This window comes from Monodelphis domestica, chromosome 2, assembly GCF_027887165.1.
Source record: "Monodelphis domestica isolate mMonDom1 chromosome 2, mMonDom1.pri, whole genome shotgun sequence".
Classification (NCBI taxonomy): domain Eukaryota; kingdom Metazoa; phylum Chordata; class Mammalia; order Didelphimorphia; family Didelphidae; genus Monodelphis; species Monodelphis domestica.
The window spans coordinates 517,534,746-517,555,165 of NC_077228.1; the positions used below are offsets into that span (position 1 = coordinate 517,534,746).

Here is a 20,420-nt window from a genome sequence, read left to right on the forward strand (position 1 = left end):
CTGATGCTATCTGCATCTCCTCTAATTTCTTTAATTGGAGGGTATGCTTTTTGCCATTTTCCACTGGCTAAGTTGGTACTGTTCTAGGTGCAAATATTGCTAGTTATTGCTCCACTCACTAAATTATCAAAGAGTTAAGTAGCATTTTTGAGGCACCTATATATACCAAATATATATTTTAATATATATCCCATATATCCCATATGGTATACCATATATACCATACTATACAGTATATGCCAAGCACGATATATGGTATTGGCGATAGAATGACAGAAATGGTTCTTGTCCTCAAGGAGCTTCCATTCTAAGGAGGGACGACTGCCAATACATAATATTTATTATAATCTATGTTATATTATATACAACATTTATTAGGGAGAGGCATGAGGAATAATCCATCATGGAAAGACCGTGCTGGAACTAAAAATGACTGGGTTGCTACAAGCTGGGGATTCAAAGACAAACATGAACACTCTCTTCCTTTATGGCACTCACGTAGCTCAAGGACTTCCTGTTTCAGAGGAAGAGGAGTTTGGAGTCCAGAAAAGGGATATGCAAAGTCTGGAAACAGCACAAATGATGTATTGTAAACAAGGAAATGGTGTGGATACATCAAGAATTCACTAATGATCTGCTATGTGAAAGGTACCAGGGTTAGACAAAATTAGAACTTCTAATATCATACAAAGGACTCATTCTATGAGTGTGAAAGAAGATAATTAAAGGATCACAGAATTTGGGACTGGGGTCCCCTGTCCCAACCCACTCACTTTAAAGAGGATGAAACCAATTCAGCATAGGTACAGTAGAAGAGCAGGGGTTCTAGATTTCAAGGACCAGTTGTGGTTCTGATACTCGTGACCTGTGCAACCAAAGGCAATTCACCTAATATCCTCGAATCTAAGTTTCCTTGCATGTAGAACAGATGATTTTTGATGTCTCTACAAGTTCTAGATTCATCATCCTATGAGCTGTAAGAACCTAGGTGACTTGTCTAAGGCCACATAGCTCGACTGTGACAAATTTGGTATTAAAACCCAGATCTTCTGACTCACATTTGTTGTTCATCCCTTCTCAAAGAAGACCAATTAGATCATAGGGTGATACTTTGATCTGCCTTTTTTTGCTAACCCATCACAGATCATTGAGAGATTCCCCAATTCCTGTTTTTTTTTCCATTAACCATACATTCCAGATTCATCAAAAGCAATCAGAAATGTCTTTTTTTTCTTTTATCAACTCTCAGATTGTACTTTTTTCCCATTCATTTACAGATCAGCAAAAGCTTAAAACTTTATTGCCTTCAACTTATCAATATGAGAATTCAGACACATTGGGACAGTGAGGTGGAGGGCAGAGTACCCATATAACACACTTAAGAGTCCTAAACTTGAAATTCTTTGGGGCAGTCTGGAGTCTAGCTCCAAATAGTTATTAAAGAAAGACACACATAATGAGTCCTAGGATTTGAAGTAATTATGCATGAGGAATTTAATCCTAGGGAAGAATTAAAAGGGATTTTGTTTGGATAAGTGATAATTAAGCCAACTGGAAATATGGTGCTCAAACTTGGAAGAACAACAAAATGTCATCCTGACCCAGACACAATTTTGGAAGAACAAGAGGTCTTCTGGATGACCACCATGGAAACTAGAAGTCATCAAAGAGCCAGAAAGATCCTTAACCTAAATCTCAGTCAAGAATCAAGGAAAATTTCCAGAGGGGCAAGACATAGACAGAAAGCCATGAAAGATGTCTAGATTAAGATTAATGTACAGTCTTCACCGCTGGCTCAAAACACAAGGGATTCTTTCAATAGGGACATCCAAGACACATCTGGGGCTCCCTCCAGTGTGTGTTCACAGGTGACATCTTGGTGTGGAGAATCAATTGCATCTCTCCAGTCTGATATCATTCTAGAAAGATCCAGTTGGAGTATTTCTTCTCTATTATGTCTATTTCTGCTGATCTGTGATTTCCATTTTGGGGAGATAATTTTGAGAAGGGCTTTTGGGAATTACTAAGTTCAGTTCTCTTAATTTACAAATGAGGAAGCTAAGATCTAGAGAATGTAAGTGACTGCAAGTGGGACTCTTTCTTAAGTGCATATAAGGAATTATTTATATGGATGAATACCATGGAAAGAATACTGGCAGAGGGCTCAAAGACTTGTGTTCAAACCCAACCTCTGATGCCTAGGATTTATTTATGTGAGTTTGCATAAATCACTAAATTGACTCTTACTTTTGTCATCTGTAAAATGAAGTGGTTGATCTAGATGACCACCGTTGGCCTGTTCCAGTTAGTGGTGAAGCTGTGAAGGGAACCCAGGGTCTCTGATGTCTTTCGAATGGAATGAATCTGTTGGATTATTCAAGAGTTTTGGAAATCCTTGGGTTTTTTTTTTCCTGAACCTTTCACCTCTGCATTAAAAAGAACTGTAATTGGGTCAAAGCCATTAGCAAGAGTAATAACCTATTTCAAACCAAACTTGGGATCAAGAATTAACAAACAAGAGCTTTTGCTGGGCTCTAGAGAACCCAGACCATACTGTTCCTTACATGCCTCACTTCCAAATGGAAAAAAAGGACAGATTTAGTGGCATGACTGTTCCTCGATGAGTGCTACCACATGCCTGACTTCCAGTTTTATGTTCTGCTAATTCTAGAGTTACCCATTAGCCATATGCAGAGTGGAGTCTAGGTTGGAAAGAGGGAAGATGTCAATTCCTCCCTTGGTTCACATTCTATCTTTAAAAAAATGTACATGGGAAGGGGACAGGTCACAAACTCTTTGGGTCACAGTTTCCTCCTCTGTAAAATGAAATGTTTGGGGGGCAGCTAAGTGGCACAGTGGTCAGAGAGGAAGGCAGATCTGGGTTTAAATTTGGCTTCAGACGCTTAGCTTTGTGACCATGTCACTTACCCCCATTTGCCTTGCCCTTGCCCTTTGGTCTTAAGAGTAGTTAGTAAGACAGAAAATAAGGTTTTAAAAAATGAAGCGGTTAGGTTCTAAGGCCCCTCAGGTCCCTTGGAGCTCTATATCTTTGAAACTATTTATACACCTTCACACGCACACAGAAATAAATACAATTTTCAAGCCTGTTTCCCAAGCAGTCAAAATTCTAGCAGTACTAGACATTCAATGGAAAGTGAATATTTCTCTCTGACAAATTCTCCTATCTGTAAGGTTCAATAAGGGTGTAATTCAATTTATCACCACCTAATCCTTTTGGGACAGTATACTTGTTGGCTTTAGCCTCTACCCAGACTAAAGACTGATGCCAGAGAGTTGATAGGCAGATGGCAGCTTTAAGAAGATACTCTATAAGGTGACTTTCCAAAGAGAAAAAATGCTCATTCCATCGGGTACAAAGAAAGAGATAGCTGTGCAGGTCATTGCTATCTGTACCTCTGGAAAATACATCCCTCAAATGTTGGATAGACTATCTACAGAGCCTTGAGTTTACCAATGGGAGGGAGTCACCGCTCAGTGAGATTTTTACCCAGTGTCCTAGCTAGTTTTCTGCCAGTGGCTATCCAACGCTTTTCTTCCTGCCCCCCAAAAAACAATATTCTTTGCTGGGAGGAATTTTAGCACACGGAACACTTAAGACGGTAGATACATGGAAGACTAATGAGATTTGCATAGGCTCAGTTTCCTGTCATTAAGAGTAGCCATTTTTAGTTGAAATCATGGTGGGTTCAAGATTTTGTGTATTTTGAGGTTAGCGAGCATGTGTGATTTTGTAAGCAGTCTATTTTGTGACTGCTTTATGTATTTTGCTATTAAGTCAGATAAGCAAAATTTAATAAAAAATTATGGAATGATAAAATATCCCAAATTTGGCAGTGAAACCCAATGAAACTTTCTGCATATCCTTTGAAAGGCACTGATGAATACAATTGAATTTAAGGCGATATAAACCTGCAAAATGGGGCATAGATCCACTATTGCTTTTATTTTATTTTTAAAACCTTTACTTTCCATCTTAGAATCAATACTGTGTATTGGTTGCAAGGCAGAAGAGCAGCAAGGGCTGGGCAATGGGGGTTAAGTGACTTGCCCAGGGTCACCTGGCTGGGAAGTGTTTGAGGCTTAATCTATTAGAGTCTCCCATCTCTAGATCTGGCTCTCAACCATTGCTTTTAAGTCACACATTGGAATTCTGGACCCAAACTGGGAGGGTGCCTTAGTTGAAGTTACTCCTGCTAGTGGAGGCAGAACCCAGCAGATGCAAAACAGATCTGTGTTGCAAAAAGTGTGGTGTTTACATGTTACTTGAGTTTTCCCCTAAATTGGGAAGAGCTAGGCCATCCGACAATCTGGATCTTGTGAGTCAATGTGATGGAGTGGGATTCCACCTTGGGGAAAGTGTGAATCGCTGCCTGCTTTCAGGCAGCTGGAGGTACTTGTAACACTCTCCCGGTAATTTCGCACCCTGTTTTTTTAAATGCAGCAACAGATTTGTATTGGGAAGAAAAGAACAAGGTGGGTGAAGGGCTGGGATCTCACACTCTGGCCTTGGTTTCAAAGCCTACTTAGACCAACAGGTTATTTTTTTTTAAGCTAAAGAATGGTTTATATTTCTTGCTCGATATGGAGTAAGACACGCATACATGGACACAATAGAGAAAAGAGGATGAGAACTGGTCCCTTTGTAGCTCCAATCAGTTCCTGAACAAGCCCAGACTATATTTCTTTTTCATAATATCAAAGACAGAAGTGGAAAGCCCATCGAATTCAACTCGCTCATTTTGCAGATGAAGAAACCGAGGCATGGTGTGTATTTCAGGTATCTTGTCAAGGTTATCCCTAAAGAAAATGTGGGAGGCATGATCTGTAATCAGATCTTGCTGATTACAAAGCCAATTCCTTATTAAATCATACCTAGATCCTTCCAAAACAAGTGTCTTCCTTTACCTTCCCTCCAAGTGATGATCTGCCTCTAGAAATGACAATAAATTCAGCTTTTTCCCCCCAGAACAGAAGAAAGCACTTCCCTGTGATATCAACAGATTTTCAGAGAAGAAATGTGATTAAATGCTTAATTATGGTGATTTAGGAGCCTGGGGCTGTCTGCCTTTCCTGGAGATAACTAGGTAACAGCCTCACTCCTTTGATGCTGGGTCTTCCCAATCACCCCTCTCTTCTCTTGACCTAATCCCATCCATTGCTACTCATCAGAAAGAACCCCTTGCTTCTCTGGCATGAAAGTTGAAATATATGCACATAGCTAGAAGGGAAGGATAAAATAGACATTTCACTTGGTGTCCTATCAAAGTTCTGAGCCTGCCTTTTCCACGAAGAAGGATGCTGCCTGCATTTAGATAAAGCTTAGCTCTTTTGAATCTCGTTGCCAGTCTCTGCCTCTATTAATTAGTAAGGGTATCATTTTATAAATTACAGCTTGCTATCAGTAGAGAGTATGATTTATCTCAATTCAGTCAGCTGTGTGGAGTACAGGACCCTAATTTTAGAGCAGCAGCTCAGGGGAGCCACATGGGGTAAGGAATGACAGGTCTTCCAGGAAGGAATCCCAGTGCGTCTCTGAGGAGATCACAGTTTTTGTCTATGTGGTCACCCCTGGTGGGACTCACTGCAGAGATGCTGGGACATTGAGAGGCATCTTTTCAAGGATTAGCATTTCCAATTCGATGAGAATCCTCTAAGCTTCAAGTCCAAGAGGCCCCGTTAATGCTTTGGGCTTGAGGATGAGGAAAGGTGTTATAGGAGAAATATATTCATGGCTGGCTAGGGGAGGAAATCTCTAACCTGGTCTTGGATCTGGGGAAAAGGTGGTAGATCTGAGCTATGAACGGAAGGCCATGATGGTATGAGAAGGGAATTCTGACGATCTTCACTATAACAGGGCCAAGCAGAGAGAAGCACGGTAAGAGAGCTTTGGCTTGCTATGGAGGAGAAACCTCAGGAGAAACACCTCACAGAAAGGCAGGTAGAGACTAAGCAAGTGCCAGCATTGGTGGCAATTTCCAATTATGAAAAGATTGGAGGGGCTCCTGCCATCCAGAGAGAAAATCCACCCTACTGCAGAGGGCAGAGGGAATTGGTAAGGGATGAGGATATAAGATTCCTGTCTCCTGTTTTCCTAGAGATGATCCTTGTCTTTTTTTCCATCTGATGAAAGAGAATTTATCCTCTTCCTTTCCTGTCCATCCTCCTTCCACATTCTTGAAACTACCTCTACCTACCAATGGTATCTCCATGGATAATAATGGCTCCTCTACCTGACTCAAAAATCTAGCCAGAATTACCCATTTCATCTCTCCTGTGCTGCCCATCTCTCTTCAGTGTGAAGTTGTTAAATCAAGCATTTTGGTAGGAAGGGGAAGACTATTCTGCAGGGGGTACCTCTATTCCCCAGAAATATATTCTCTGGAAAATGCATACAATTATTTCTGGAATCACAGAGGACAAACAAAATGGCGCTCACTCTTCCTCCCCTCATCTGGAAAGATGACAGCCAGTGGTGACATCAGTTTGGTTCCCAAAACACCACCTATTGGTAGAAATCCACCAAGACCCCAAATGATGGAGACGAGCTCTCCTCCATGGTATCCTCCAAGCAGATAACAATGGTCTGATTGGGATCACTCCGAGGAAATTCATCAAACACTAATGGGGACCAGACAAAATGGAATGACGACCACAAAGGGAGGGAATGACGCAACAAGGAGCCCGAGGAAGAGCTAGAGAGGAGCCCAGGCGGTAAAGGGGATGCTCCTCAGGTAGAGAGTCAGCCCTCCTTCTCAAATGTCACGGCCACCCAACCAACACGGCTCTTGGATTCTTTGGACATCCTACCGAGAGGGATCCGAGGATCCCCCTGTCTGAGGGAAGGAAGCGCCGGCTTGTCAGTTAAACAAAGGAATAATGCACAGCCTCCTTTAGAGTGTGTACTTTACCTGTCATCCAACAGCCCATTATCATGTCACGGCACAGTGCACCCTTCCATAGGTCACTTTGTTTAAAATGACATGGATAATGCATATGTCAGCAAGCTGACAGTCCTGGCCGTCCTTCAGAGATAAAAACCTCAAGGCGAGCGCCGGTTCTTATCTGGGGGACATGCTTTGGTCTATCATCTAAGTCAGGCAGAACATGATTTCTCCAGAGAACACTTTTTTCATTTCCTGATTTTAAGGAAATCAAATAAGCACCATTTGTCTTCATCTGAATATGCTTGACCTGCTCAAATGATGATGTCTCGCATTTTATAACAGGCTACATATGCTGAATTCAAATTAACGGCAGCTAAGAACCAAGGCCCTTAGATCTCTCTTCCAGGCTGGCAGCAGAGAGGGAGGGGAGACTCCTGGCTTCCTAAGTAGTGGCGCGCAGAGAAAGAATCCCCGTCCCCAAATGGTAACCTCAAGAGTCTCCCATAGTAAGGGGGTGAAATTCATTAACGTGTATTAAATAAGGCGCATCCCCAGGGAAAGGCAGCAGAGATTCAGGTTGCGAATGGGGTAGGTCTTGTCCCCAGATGGTCAATGGTTATTGAAACGATGGTTTGAAGGAATTTCTTTAATTCAGTGGAAAAGATGATAAACTATTGCCCAATCCTAGCAAGAGTAGGATAGACCAATATCCCAAGAACTCAAGGAATCAGTTACCCGCCCCTGCTCCCTGGTATTAAACATATCACACCTTTCACTTTACCAGATTGTTGTCCATCCTTCTCCAGGAGGTTCGAAAAACAGGTTCCCTTCCTTGGTCCACATTGAGCTGGTTAAGCAGAAGCCAGGAGGCTTGGAGCCCCCACATCCGGTGAATACCTGATGAAGAAGCTACCTACCGACCGATCCAAAGGATCTGACCCAGAGGAAAAGAAGGCAATTTCCTCAGAGTAGGAGGAGAGACCCCTTTTCTCTTTCGCCACCCATAGCAGATTCCCAAAAATTAATTAAAAAAAAGATTTAAAATATTTTCTATCAAGAAAACCATTGTTCATGGACAAAGCAAACACAGTTAAATACTGGAGTGCACAACAAGAAGAAATCAAGTATGATAACAGGAAAGCTCAAATGACATTTATATCAATTACCATAATATGTACTGACAATTTTGACGCCCCTATTATGGTAGGGGAATGGGGAGAGCAGTTAGAAGACTGCTATCCATTTATCTTACATCTCAATATTTTTCAAGGAATGCAATTCTTCTCCCACTAAAATAGATCCCACATGCCAAATAGAACCAATATTGAAAAGGTCATTTTCAAAGACATCTTCACTAATCCAACATGGAGGGATGGAAGTCCCATTGTGTCACTCACATGCATTATTTCAAGAGGAGAAACTTGGATAAACTTTGAAGAGGAAGCATTCTCTTTAGAGGGAACCCCAGGCAGGTATACTGTGATGGGGTGTGTCTGTGTCTACAAAGAATCCAAATATAAGTTACAAGTGATATAGGTCTTACCTTCTCTTCTTGGTCACTGTCACTGTCACACTGAAAAAGAAAGAAAAATAAGGTCAGTTATAGGGAGATTTTTTTGGGGTGGTTTCTAAAGGAAAAAAGAAGGAACTGTGAAGGCAAAGGGGAGGGGGAGAGTTGAGTTAACTGATGATGCATAGGGCTGCTTAGAAAGAGATTCTCCAACTGATCTGGCTGTCAACAGAACCTGTTGTAAAATGTCAATGAGTGAATTAGTGGTTTTACATGACATCAGTGTTACATAGCTCTTCCTATGGATAGTCCAACACATCTGGTGACAGACAGAAGTGAGTGCAGGTCAGGAAAAATGGCATTTCAATGGCCAGAGCATAACTTTCTGAGTTACCATAGTTCAGTTACAGTGGAAGGTGATTTGAAAAAAAATTTATGGAGATCTAGGGATGCAATTCTTTTCTCAGTGAGAATTGAAAAATCACATCCATAGCCCATCCACTCATCCATCCATCCATCCATCCATCTATCCACTCATTCATCCATCCATCCATCCATCCATCCATCCATCCATCCATCCATCCATCCATCCATCTATCCACAGTAAGCATTCCTTAAGTGTCTAGTATATGCCAGGTCATCAGATACAAGAATAAAAATGTGAATGATAGCACTGTATAATCCCAGAATTTGTCAAAGAATTTTAGAGCTGGAACCAGCCACAGAAGATATCATAACAATTGATACTATTTTAAGGTTTACAAAGCATTTTATATCTCTTGTCTCATTTGATCCTCATTACAACTCCGTGGAATAGGAGTTCTTAATGCTTCTCTTTAAAAATGATGAAACTGAGGCTAAGAGGGGTTAAATGATTTGCCCGTGGTCTTATGGCTAGTAGATAACAGAGGCAGAATTTGAACTCAGGTCGTTTGGACTCCAAATCCAGAGCCACTAAGCGGATCTCCATAATGTCTCCTTTAAATCACCTCTTTTCCAAGTTAAACATCCATTCCCCTGAATCCTCTCATGGCATCATCTGTAGGAGAACCATTGTGGCTGCTTACCTCCATCCATACTCCAGTCAGAATGCAAAACTCTGACCATCATACCCTCTCCCATAGACAATGAAGAAAATGGGCATTGGCAGCAAAAATCACCATTTGTCATGGCTAACTTAATCAGTCTGACTGCCTAGGAAAGAAATCTACATTTCCTAAAAAGAGCGCTCTATGGGGCAAAAGACTAATGGCGATGAGTTCATAAAGAAGAACAAAATGTTTTCAGAATACAGACTCAAACCATGCCCTGACTCTCCAAGTGGCTTTGGAATATTTTAAATATTATAATCAACTTAATTTGGGTTCAGAAAACCAGAGTTTGAATTTTCTGCTCTAACATTTATCACTCATGTGGCCTGTGGTTTGCTTGTCTATAAAATGTGACAGACTAGATGGTCTCCAGATCTAAATCACTATGTGTCACTTAACTACTCACTTTTGTCCTTTGTAAAACGAGAAGATTGAATGAGATATTCTGTAAGATTTCTGGTGCTCACTCTCTGATTTTTTCTTTCTCTTCACAAGATTACAAGGAAGGAGGTCATATCTTTGAAGGAGGTAATTTTGCTAAATGAAATAGAATTTCTTAAAATATAGAAGAAAAACTCCTTCATCTAGCATATATTATCACAATCTTCTCCTTCTTTCTTTCCTTCTTTCCTTCTTTCTTTCTCTTTTTCTTTCTTTCTTTCTTTCTTTCTTTCTTTCTTTCTTTCTTTCTTTCTTTCTTTCTTTCTTTCTTTCTTCCTTCCTTCCTTCCTTCCTTCCTTCCTTTCTTTCTTTCTTTCTTTCTTTCTTTCTTTCTTTCTTTCTTTCTTTCTTTCTTTCTTTCTTTCTTTCTTTCTTTCTTCCTTCCTTCCTTCCTTTCCTTCCTTCCTTCTTTCTCTCTCTCTCTCTTTCTCTCTTTCTTTCTCCTTCCTTCCTTCCTTCCTTCTCTCTCTCTCTCTCTTTCTTTCTTTCTCTCTTTCTTTCCTTCCTTCTTTCTTTCTTTCTTTCTCTCTTTCTTTCTTTTTCTTCCTCTCTCTTCCTCTCTCTCTCTTTCTTTCTTTCTCTCTCTCTTTCTTTCTTCCTCTCTTCCTCTCTCTCTCTTTCTTTCTTTCTTTCTTTCTCTCTCTCTTTCTTTCTTCCTCTCTTCCTTTCTTCCTCTCTTTCTTTCTTTCTCTCTTTCTTTCTTTCTTTCTTTCTTTCTCTCTTTCTCTCTTTCTCTCTTTCTCTCTCTCTCTCTTTCTCTCTCTCTCTCTTTCTCTCTCTCTCTCTTTCTTTCTTTCTTTCTTTCTTTCTTTCTTTCTTTCTTTCTTTCTTTCTTTCTTTCTTTCTTTCTTTCTTTCTTTCTCTTTCTGTCTCTCTGTCTCTGTCTCTCTGCCTCTGTCTGTCTCTCTCTGTCTCTCCCTATTTCTCTCTGTCTCTCTATCTCTGTCTGTCTGTCTGTCATTGTCTGTCTCTCCCTCTGTCTCTGTCTGTCTGTCTGTCTGTCTGTCTGTCTCCCCTGCTTCACATTCCTTCTCCTCCTCTACCTCCTTCTTCCCTGGTCATTTCCAATGACTAAGCCTTTAGGTGTCTACTATGTATCAGGCATGGTGCGAAGTGAGATTTCAAAGAAAGACAACATACAGTTTCTGCCCTCAAGTAGTTTACCATCTAATAGAGGAGATACCTTGTATAAAGGGCTGAATAAAGAGGAGATCACCAACAGGGAAAGGTGTGAGCATTCAGGGAAATCGTGAGAGGTTACGTTCGGTTGTTTTGAGGTAAGAAACTAATCAAAGAAGACAAAAGGGGTCGAGATTCACAGGCTCACAAGACCCCTGGATCGGGAGCCGGCAAGGACGGTGGCACGCTTTCCTGTTAGAGATGAGGTATGACGCGAAGGGCCTGGTTGACAGCACGCGGGTAGCCAGCGATCTCTACAAGGAGTCGCTCTTGTTTTGGGAGCCGCCATGCTGTCTTGGCTGAGAGGCTGCCTTTGCCTTTAATTAAACCCTCCTTGAGGCTGCTCAGCGTTGGGAACCCTTTCAAGAGAGCCAGCGCGGGGCGGCGGTGGGGGCCGGCGGAGAGAAGGAGCGCATTCTTTGCCAGGCAAGTTCCCCAGCCCTCATGGCTCTCGTTGTGGAGTAATCAATGACAGCTGAAGGCTACGGCGCAGCCTTTGCAGACATCCCCGAGAATGTGGGGCGGGTGGGGGACCCCAGCGAACAGCAGTATATCCGTGGGAACAGCCACTTTCATGAACGTGTTAAGCTTCTTGCCTTCCGCCAGTCCAGTTCTAATTTCAAGGTCCACTTAATTCTGCAACGAGTAATTACTGCTATCCCCAGAAGTACCTTGTCTCCAGAGTTAAGCATATGGCGAAGGACTGAGACCTACTGGTATCCATTATGGAAGCAGCACGGGTGCCAAGCCGATTAGGAATGCTCAGGCTCCCCTCGCAACATGCCGGGTGACTGACAGCTCCACGATTTGGCCAGTCCCGGAGTCTGCCAAAAAAGCTTCTGTTGCGCTGGGGCCCACATGGCGCGCTGAGAAAACAGTTCCATTTCTGGTATTAAATTCCCATACTGACCCGAGGACTTTGCCGCGCTCAGCAGGAGCGCCCCATCCAATTTACAGCTCCATCCTCGCGAGCCTCCGGTGCCAGCCCCTGGCAGAGACGGATGATGGTCAGCCCCCTCCAGCTCATAAATTATGCAAAGGCAATAAATGCGCTCGGCAAACAGCTCCCCACGTTTGCCCAGGCCGGCTCCTGGCTCCTCGCACACTTTGTAAAAAGCCAGGAGTCCTGCGCACACACAAGGGGTCTATTCCACTCATAAAAGGGCTTTTGTTGACGGCCAACGACGGAAAGAGAGCCACGGTTCCACGGGGCCGATCTGCTGGCTTGGCAGCGTTTTATGGGCGAGCCTTATGAAAAAGGGAGCTGGCTTTATAGCTGTGGTGCGGGGAGACTTCACAGCCCCGAATTCAGGTTTAATACACTGGACCGCTTTCACCCTCGAGGACTGGCGCACGGCAGCGGCCCCAGGATTGGGGGTCTCCAAAGGGTGAGAGAAGACGGAAGTGTTCGCTCCGGGGCTCCCTGGGTACCAATTGGCGCACACGGACACCCAGCCACCTCCAAAAGGGAGGCTGTAGGCCCTGCAAGAAGGCTGAGAAACGGGGGGCAATAAAATTGGTGGCCCTGCAAGGCAGAGGCCCCGTTTGGAGCCACTGGACACCACTGGACGCCCACGGGCTCGCTGGGGTTTAACAGGGGAGCCTTCTAACCTTCCAGGAAAGATTCCTTTGTGAGGAGGTAGAAAGAATCCCCTCCATTTCTAAGAGGGCCCACTCAGAGCCTGGTTTCGGGGGAGATTCAGGTCTCTGTTCCTCCCTTCTCCAGAGACGGAGATGGGGCCACAGCCTAGCCAAAGGCAGAAAAGGGGACCCTGGTTTATTTTTAAATTAATTATAACAATTTTATAATTGTTATATTATATATAATTGTTATATCTATTATATAATATATTACATAATATATAATTATAACAAAATTAATTATAATAAATTAAACATAAAATAGTGATTAAACAATGAGACAGAAGTAAGCATTTGCTCAAGGGAAGTCCCGAGAAACAATGACGGACAGAGAATGGTCCACCCAGAAATCTGACACTTTCCGTGGATGCTCCAGAGCGCCCACCGTGGGACCCTCATTCTTGAAGGACTAAAGGGAGGTGCAAAGACTGAGCCTCTGCCATTTTGTGCTATAGAAACGACTGGAAGCTGTAGTCTGCAATTCCCTGAAACATCCTATCTGGGAGAGTCCTCTGACAAGCAGCTCATCTCCCTCTTTTCTTTAACACCCCAAAACACACACACACACACATGCACACACACACACACGTGCACACACACACACCTGGGAAATAGTAGAGACATACGCCAAAAAGAGGGGGGCAAAAGAATGGTAATTTGAGAGTCTGAAGGAAACTGTATTTCCGAATATAACAGGATGCAAGCTTGAAAATGCAGGGTGGAATTAGAGGCCACAGAGGCCTCATTTTCTTTGTGCGTCCAGGCCTCCCAGCCCTCAACCTATCATTACAGGAGCCTATCATTAAAAAACACAGGTGCAGGCCGGCCTGCTTCCCTTCCCCCAAAGAGGAGCAGAAGGGCGACGACCTCATCGGGCCCGAGACCTCTGGGGTCCGAGTCTCCGCTATCTCCCCGGCTAGCTCCCAACCCACAGGGCGCCATGTAATACGGTGCGCCCAGTGACGGGCCACACGCTTAAGCGGCAAGCGACGACGGTGGAATATATCACGCAAAATGACATTGAAGAGGGCAGTGTGCTCCATTCTGCTCAATGGACCTTGCCCTAACACTCATTTCATACCTTGGAGCCATTCATCATTGCCAGGAAAAAAAGCACCGCCAAAGGGTAGCGGCTGGCCGAGCGGATCCCATTCCAGGGCCTGCCCAGAGGAAATTGGAGGAAAACGAGAGAGGACCCCGAGAGGCGAACCCGCACTCTGACTCAACGGCCTCCGCCTCAAAGCATCTTTCTAGGGGCGGCAGCGAATCTTTCCCCATCCGACACTGAGCTCAGGTGAGGCCAGAAACAGCCCCGTGAGTTTGCTTTCTTGTAACATACAAATACAAAACAAAATAATAACCCCCCCCCCCATTCCATCATGGCCCCATCGGCCTCCTCTCTTGGTCCAGTTAGACATCAGGGTGGTACAGCGAAGACCCCTCGAGAAAACCTGAGTTAAAATCTACCCTTGGACACTCCTGGGCAAGTCACTTAACCTCTGTTTGCCTCAGTTTCCTCACTTATAAAACAGGGATCACACACCATATCACCTACTTCAATGAGGATCAAACGAGATAAGGTCGGCTCCATCCATGCTAGCCATTATCATTATTATTATTCCATATTTAGCCACCAGAAGAAACATCTAAGGCCTGGAGGAGCCACTCTAGATCACTTTGCTTTGGCCAATCTACAAAGGCCTCAGTGCACATTGTTTACATTTATCTGGGATAATTTGGGGACTCTAAAGTGAAATTTAAAGTTATTTCACCACTCCCCACCTCGATCAATGAAAGCAGCTTTTTGAATCTGGAAAGCACTTGAGGTACCTCTCTGCCTAGATGTAAAAGGATGCCATTAGCTAATGCTGCTCTCTCAATAGTTGTGTGTGAATGACAAAATGAAATTGCCAGCTAAGATGAGAGTCTAATTAAGAGGTTCATATTCCCAAAATCAATGTAAAAAGTATGAATAAAGCCACAAAAGAAGGCCCATTCTTGTTCAGGTGGAAGTCCTGTGAAATGGAGATGAGTCCAATCAGCCAGACATGGCTACAAAAGCCGGGCAGGGACCGAGAGGGGAGTGTGATGGGCAACACCATTCCCACTGATGAAACAGTTTTCAGTGTCCATTGTTTTCAGGTGGATCAAACCGCATAACCAAAAGCTTTGGGTAGACATTGTTGGTGATACCTTCTGACTCCATGCCCATCTCCATCCCCACCAACAAGATTCAAGCTAGCTGAAGGTTAACATGATGCACATTCCCTTCTCTCCTTTTCCCTGCCCACCTCTCTCTCTTTCTCCCCCCTCCTCTCCCTTTCCCTCCCTCCTCTCTCTCTCTCTCTCTCTCTCTCTCTCTCTCTCTCTCTCTCTCTCTCTCTCTCTCTCTCTCTCTCTCCCCCCTCCCTCTCTCTCTCCCTCCCTCTCTCTCTCACTCTCCCCCATCTCTCTCTTCCTTTCCTCTCCTTCTCTTTGTCTCTCCCCCCACTCTCTCCTAGCCCTCCAATTATGGACAAATCATGGGCTAGACCAGTTGGAATTTCTATGAATGAAAGGTGCCATGCTGCCAATATCACACACACACACACACACACACACACACACACACACACACGTATATTTTTTCCTCCCTCCCTCATTTTTAAATTTCAGAATCTCAGAAAAAATGATGATGAGGTTATAGATCTATTGACACCATTGCTATTGATTTCATCATCATCATCATTATCATTTTTAAGATTTTTCTTTTCTTTATTTTCTGTGGAACATTTATATAGCTTATTTTTCTCCTCTTCAGAAGTTACTTTTTTTTTTAAATCAAGAATAAACAGCAACCAAATCACAAGGAATTAAAATTTTCCCATAGAGGAATCAGACCCACAACCTTGGGATGGCTCTTAGAGTTTTCTTGGCAAAGATGTTGGAGTAGTTAGCCATTTCCTTCTCCAGTTCACTTTGGGAATGAGGAAACTGAGGCAAATAAGGTTAAAGTGAATTACCCAGAGTCAGAGAGCTACTAAATCTCTGAGGTCAGATTTGAACTCAGGTCTTCCAGATTCAAGGCTCAACACTCTATTCACTGCAACCAAAAGACCAGGTGATCTACAGTGAATCCCTATTTCAGTCATGTAAAACGTCTTTTCCCTTATTTCCATTTATTTCTGGAAAATAGGCAGCAAACATTTATTTTGAGCTTATTCTATGCCAAGACTTCTACTAAGAGCTGGGAGTAAAATTCATATATTAGCAGGATTTATGAAGTCTGTACTATGGGGTCAAAAGTGCTGGCTAAACACTGAAGATGCAAAGAAATATGAACTCTAATTCTTGTTCTCAAGGAGCTTACAATCCAGTTGGGAAGGAACAATACCTGTGGACCAGGGGTTCTATTCTCATAGGGGAAAACACGGAAAATATCTCCAAATTTTCTTTTATCATTAACAACATTTTAACATTAACAACATCATTATTATTATTAACAATGAAAAATCTCCAGATTTTTATTATTGACAACATTTTAATATTGTTTAACAACATTATTATCAATAATGAAAAATCTGCAGATTTTTGTCAGACAACATTTTAGCATTTTTTAACATTATTGTTATTTTTAACAACAAAAAATCTCTAGATTTTTTATCATTGATAACATTATTATTATTAACAATGAAAAATCTCCAGATTTTTTTTTATCATTGACAACATTTTAACATTATTTGACATTATTATTAACAATGAAAAAATCTGCAGTTTTTTTGTCTTTGACAATATTTTAGCATTATTTAACATTATTAACTAAAAAAACTCCAGATTTTTTATCATTGACAACATTTTATCATCATTTAACAACATTATTATTATTATTATTAACAACAAAAATCTCCAGATTTTTATCATTGACAACATTTTAACATTATTTGACATTATTATTAACAATGAAAAAATCTGCAGTTTTTTTGTCTTTGACAATATTTTAGCATTATTTAACATTATTAACTAAAAAAACTCCAGATTTTTTATCATTGACAACATTTTATCATCATTTAACAACATTATTATTATTATTATTATTAACAACAAAAATCTCCAGATTTTTATCATTGACAACATTTTAACATTATTATTAACAATGAAAAAATCTGCAGTTTTTTTGTCTTTGACAATATTTTAGCATTATTTAACATTATTAACTAAAAAAACTCCAGATTTTTTATCATTGACAACATTTTATCATCATTTAACAACATTATTATTATTATTATTATTAACAACAAAAATCTCCAGATTTTTATCATTGACGACATTTTAACATTATTTAACATTATTATTAACAATGAAAAATCTGCAGTTTTTTTGTCTTTGACAATATTTTAGCATTATTTAACATTATTATTATTATTAAGTAAAATCTCCAGATTTTTTATCATCGACAACATTTTAGCATTATCTAACAACATTATTATTATTATTATTAACAACAAAGAATCTCCAGATTTTTTTTATCATTGACAACAATTTAACGTGAACAACATCAATCCATGACTGTTTAGGCAGGGGCTCATGACTAATGACGCAGAAGAAGAGGCACATAAAACCAGAGTTATTTGGTTGGAGGTCAGACTTGCTGCTATAATAGAATCACTCCTGAAACAATTCTAGTGGTCTAAGCCTCAGCACTCTAACATGGAGCCATCATTCATTGCTTAGAGCTCAGCTAAAGACCCACAGTATATAAAGAACTGAGCCTTGAGTCAGGGAGACCCAAGTTCAAATTCAACCTCAGGTACTTCCTCGCTGTGTGACCCTGGGCAGACCACCTAACCCTGTCTGCCTCAGTTTCCTCATCTATAAAATGAGCCAGAGAAGGAAAGGGTAGACCATTTGGTTATCTTTGCTAAGAAAACCCCAAATGGGGTGAAGAAGAGTCAAATACAACCGAAAAGACTGAACAACAACAAAGGCCCACTTGGTTCCTCTCTGGGCTTAGAAGGACGAAGGGGACCCCAATTTGCTGATGGGGTGGAGGAAGGAAAGGAAAGCCTGTGATGGGTTAAAATAATACAAGAGACTCCTTTTTCCACTGTGTTGTGATCCATAAAAATCACCCTGAGCTTTCTCTTTCCTCCTCTGCCTAGGAAGCCAATTGCTCTGATTGCAGTGATATGAGCTTGCTAAGATGACTTGCCCTTGCTTGTGAGGCAAATGGAACATGCTAATAGAACTTATCGCATTACCCGATGCAAAAGTGCCATAGCTCATTACTTTAAGATAAAAGGATATCATTGCAGACGGCAAGCAGAATTGACTTTCTGAGGCCTGACTTGATGATGATTTAATCAACTACTCTCTTTCACTTTTCATCTCAGTGCCTGTCGGTTTCACAGGTGCCGTTAAATGAGACACTCAGAAAGTGAGCGCAGGGAAAGAAATTGCTGTCATTACTTCTCAAGAAAGGAGGTATGCAAATTTTCGACAGAAAGATTGCGTTCATAATGGGCCGGGTAAAATACAAGGATCAGCCTTGACAGGTGGGGGCCAGCCATTTGGATGTCCTCAAAGCGAGGCCGCCCTCCTCCTTCAGAAATGGCTGGGGGAGAGACACAGGAGGGGGAGGAGAGCGACGGTGGTCTTCCGAGGGGCGCCCTGGAGGACTTGTGTTGGAGGAGGCGAGGGATGAGGACTGGCCAGTTCGATGCCATCATTTTATAGATGAGGAAATGGAGGAAACAAGGATTTTGCCCAAAGACAAATCAATGTCAGAGGCAGGACAGAACCAGGGATCGTCCCAAGGGTTACCCGAGAGTTGAATAAACTGAAGTCAAGGAGGATATTTTATGAAATTCAATGAACAGGAAGAAGTCCCGGGATCATCCCATTCCAATAATGGAAGACAATGAGGTATGGAGAGTGCAAATGACCAGTCTAAGAGGACAGAGCTACTAGGTAACCAAAGAAAGTACGTGGGTGGACTAGTGGATTTCTGTTGGAACTTTGGAGTCAAGAAGACCTGAGTTCAGATCCTGTCTCAGGCATTCCTGGTTGGTGACACTAATAAGTTGATTCAGTCTTGGTTATCACCTTGGAAGTTTAGCTTCCATTTCCATCCCCAAAGGGAAATGAGTATATGACCTCGAAGGCCACAATGAGCTCCAAACCTAGGATTCTAATGTTAGGAATTAATATTATTTAAGAATGGGGGCAGCTGGGTGGCTCAGTGGATGGAGAGCCAGGTCTAGAGATGAGAAGTCCTAGGTTCAAATTTTGCCTTAGCCACTTCCTAGCTGTGTAGCCCTGGACAAGTCACTTAACTTCCATTGCCAAGCTCTTATCATTCGTCTACCTTGGAACCAATACACAGTATTTATTCTAAAATGGAAGGTAAGAGTTAAAAAAAAAAGGCATTTCCTAGCTGTGTGACCCTGGACAAGTCACTTAACTCCCATTGCCCAGCTCTTATCACTCTTCTGCCTTGGATCCAATACACAGTATTGATTCTAAGATAGAAGGTAAGGGTTAAAAAAAAAGGCATTTACTAGCTGTGTGACCCTGGGCAAGTCACTTAACTCCCATTGCCTAGCCCTTATCACTCTTCTGCCTTGGAACCAATACACAGTATTGATTCTAAGTATATATTATTTTAAAATGTATACTATGGAAATTGATTCTGAGTGATAATAGATGTATAATCCAGTGGAATTGCTTGTCAACTCCAGGAGGGAAGGAAGGAAAGGAGGGAGACAAAGAATCAGGAATTAAAATTATTTAGTGATAAAATGATGATAGACCAGCATTTTCTTGAATAAATCTTTCAATGGCTGAGACTTTTATTGTCCCCCATAACCACGATGATATTTTTCAGGTAACATGGTATTAGGTAGGGGGAAAACAAAGAAAAAATAAAATAATCTTTTATCCAATGGGGCTAATGCTCTATTGCTGTGACACGAGAGGCAGTATTCTGTGAAACAGGGTCTTGAGTGAAAAAACAAAGTGAAATCGGAATAGGCATTATTGACCATCTTTTTGTGAAGAAGCAAGATGGCACAGTGGATATATCGCCAGGCCCGGAGTCAGGAAGGAAGTCAAGAAAGATGAGGAAGCTCATCTTTCTGAGTTTAAATCCAACCTTAGATATCTACAAGGTATATAAGTGACCCTGGGCAAGTCACTTAACCCTGTTTGCCTCAGTTTCCTTATCTGACAACTTAAAGAGTTGGGCCAGATGGTCTATGACCTAGGATTAGAGATTGAGAGTTGGAAAAGACTTCAAAGACACTATACCAGTAATTAAAGTGGCATCATTGTGCCGAAAGTGCCAGATCTGGAGTCAGAAAGACTCATCTTCTTGTATTCAAATCCAGCCACAGGCATTCTCCAGCTATGAGACCCTGGGCAAGTCACTTCACCCTGCTTGACTTAGTTTCTTCATTTGTCAAATGAGCTGGAGAGTTAAATGGCTCTATTCTAGGATCCTTGCTAGGAACACCTCCAATGGGGTCTTCATGAGTTGGAAGTGACTAAAATGACTGAACAACAATAGCAATACTCTTATCCAACTGGGCTGGAAACACTGTGGGATCAGGGACTAATTTGTTGATTAAAATCAAATGAGGATCTTGGTCAGGGCCATTCAAACCCATGGAAGTATTG

At 41.9% G+C, this 20,420-nt stretch overlaps 1 protein-coding gene across 1 annotated transcript in view; it reads right to left on the minus strand.

The window, feature by feature from the left end:
• AUTS2 (activator of transcription and developmental regulator AUTS2) overlaps nucleotides 1-20,420 on the minus strand; it is a 976,332-nt gene that overhangs the window by 392,027 nt on the left and 563,885 nt on the right. Inside the window, exon 5 of the mRNA XM_056814770.1 lies at nucleotides 8,449-8,478. Coding sequence (XP_056670748.1) covers nucleotides 8,449-8,478 — 30 coding nt within the window. The remainder of the gene's footprint in view (nucleotides 1-8,448; nucleotides 8,479-20,420) is intronic.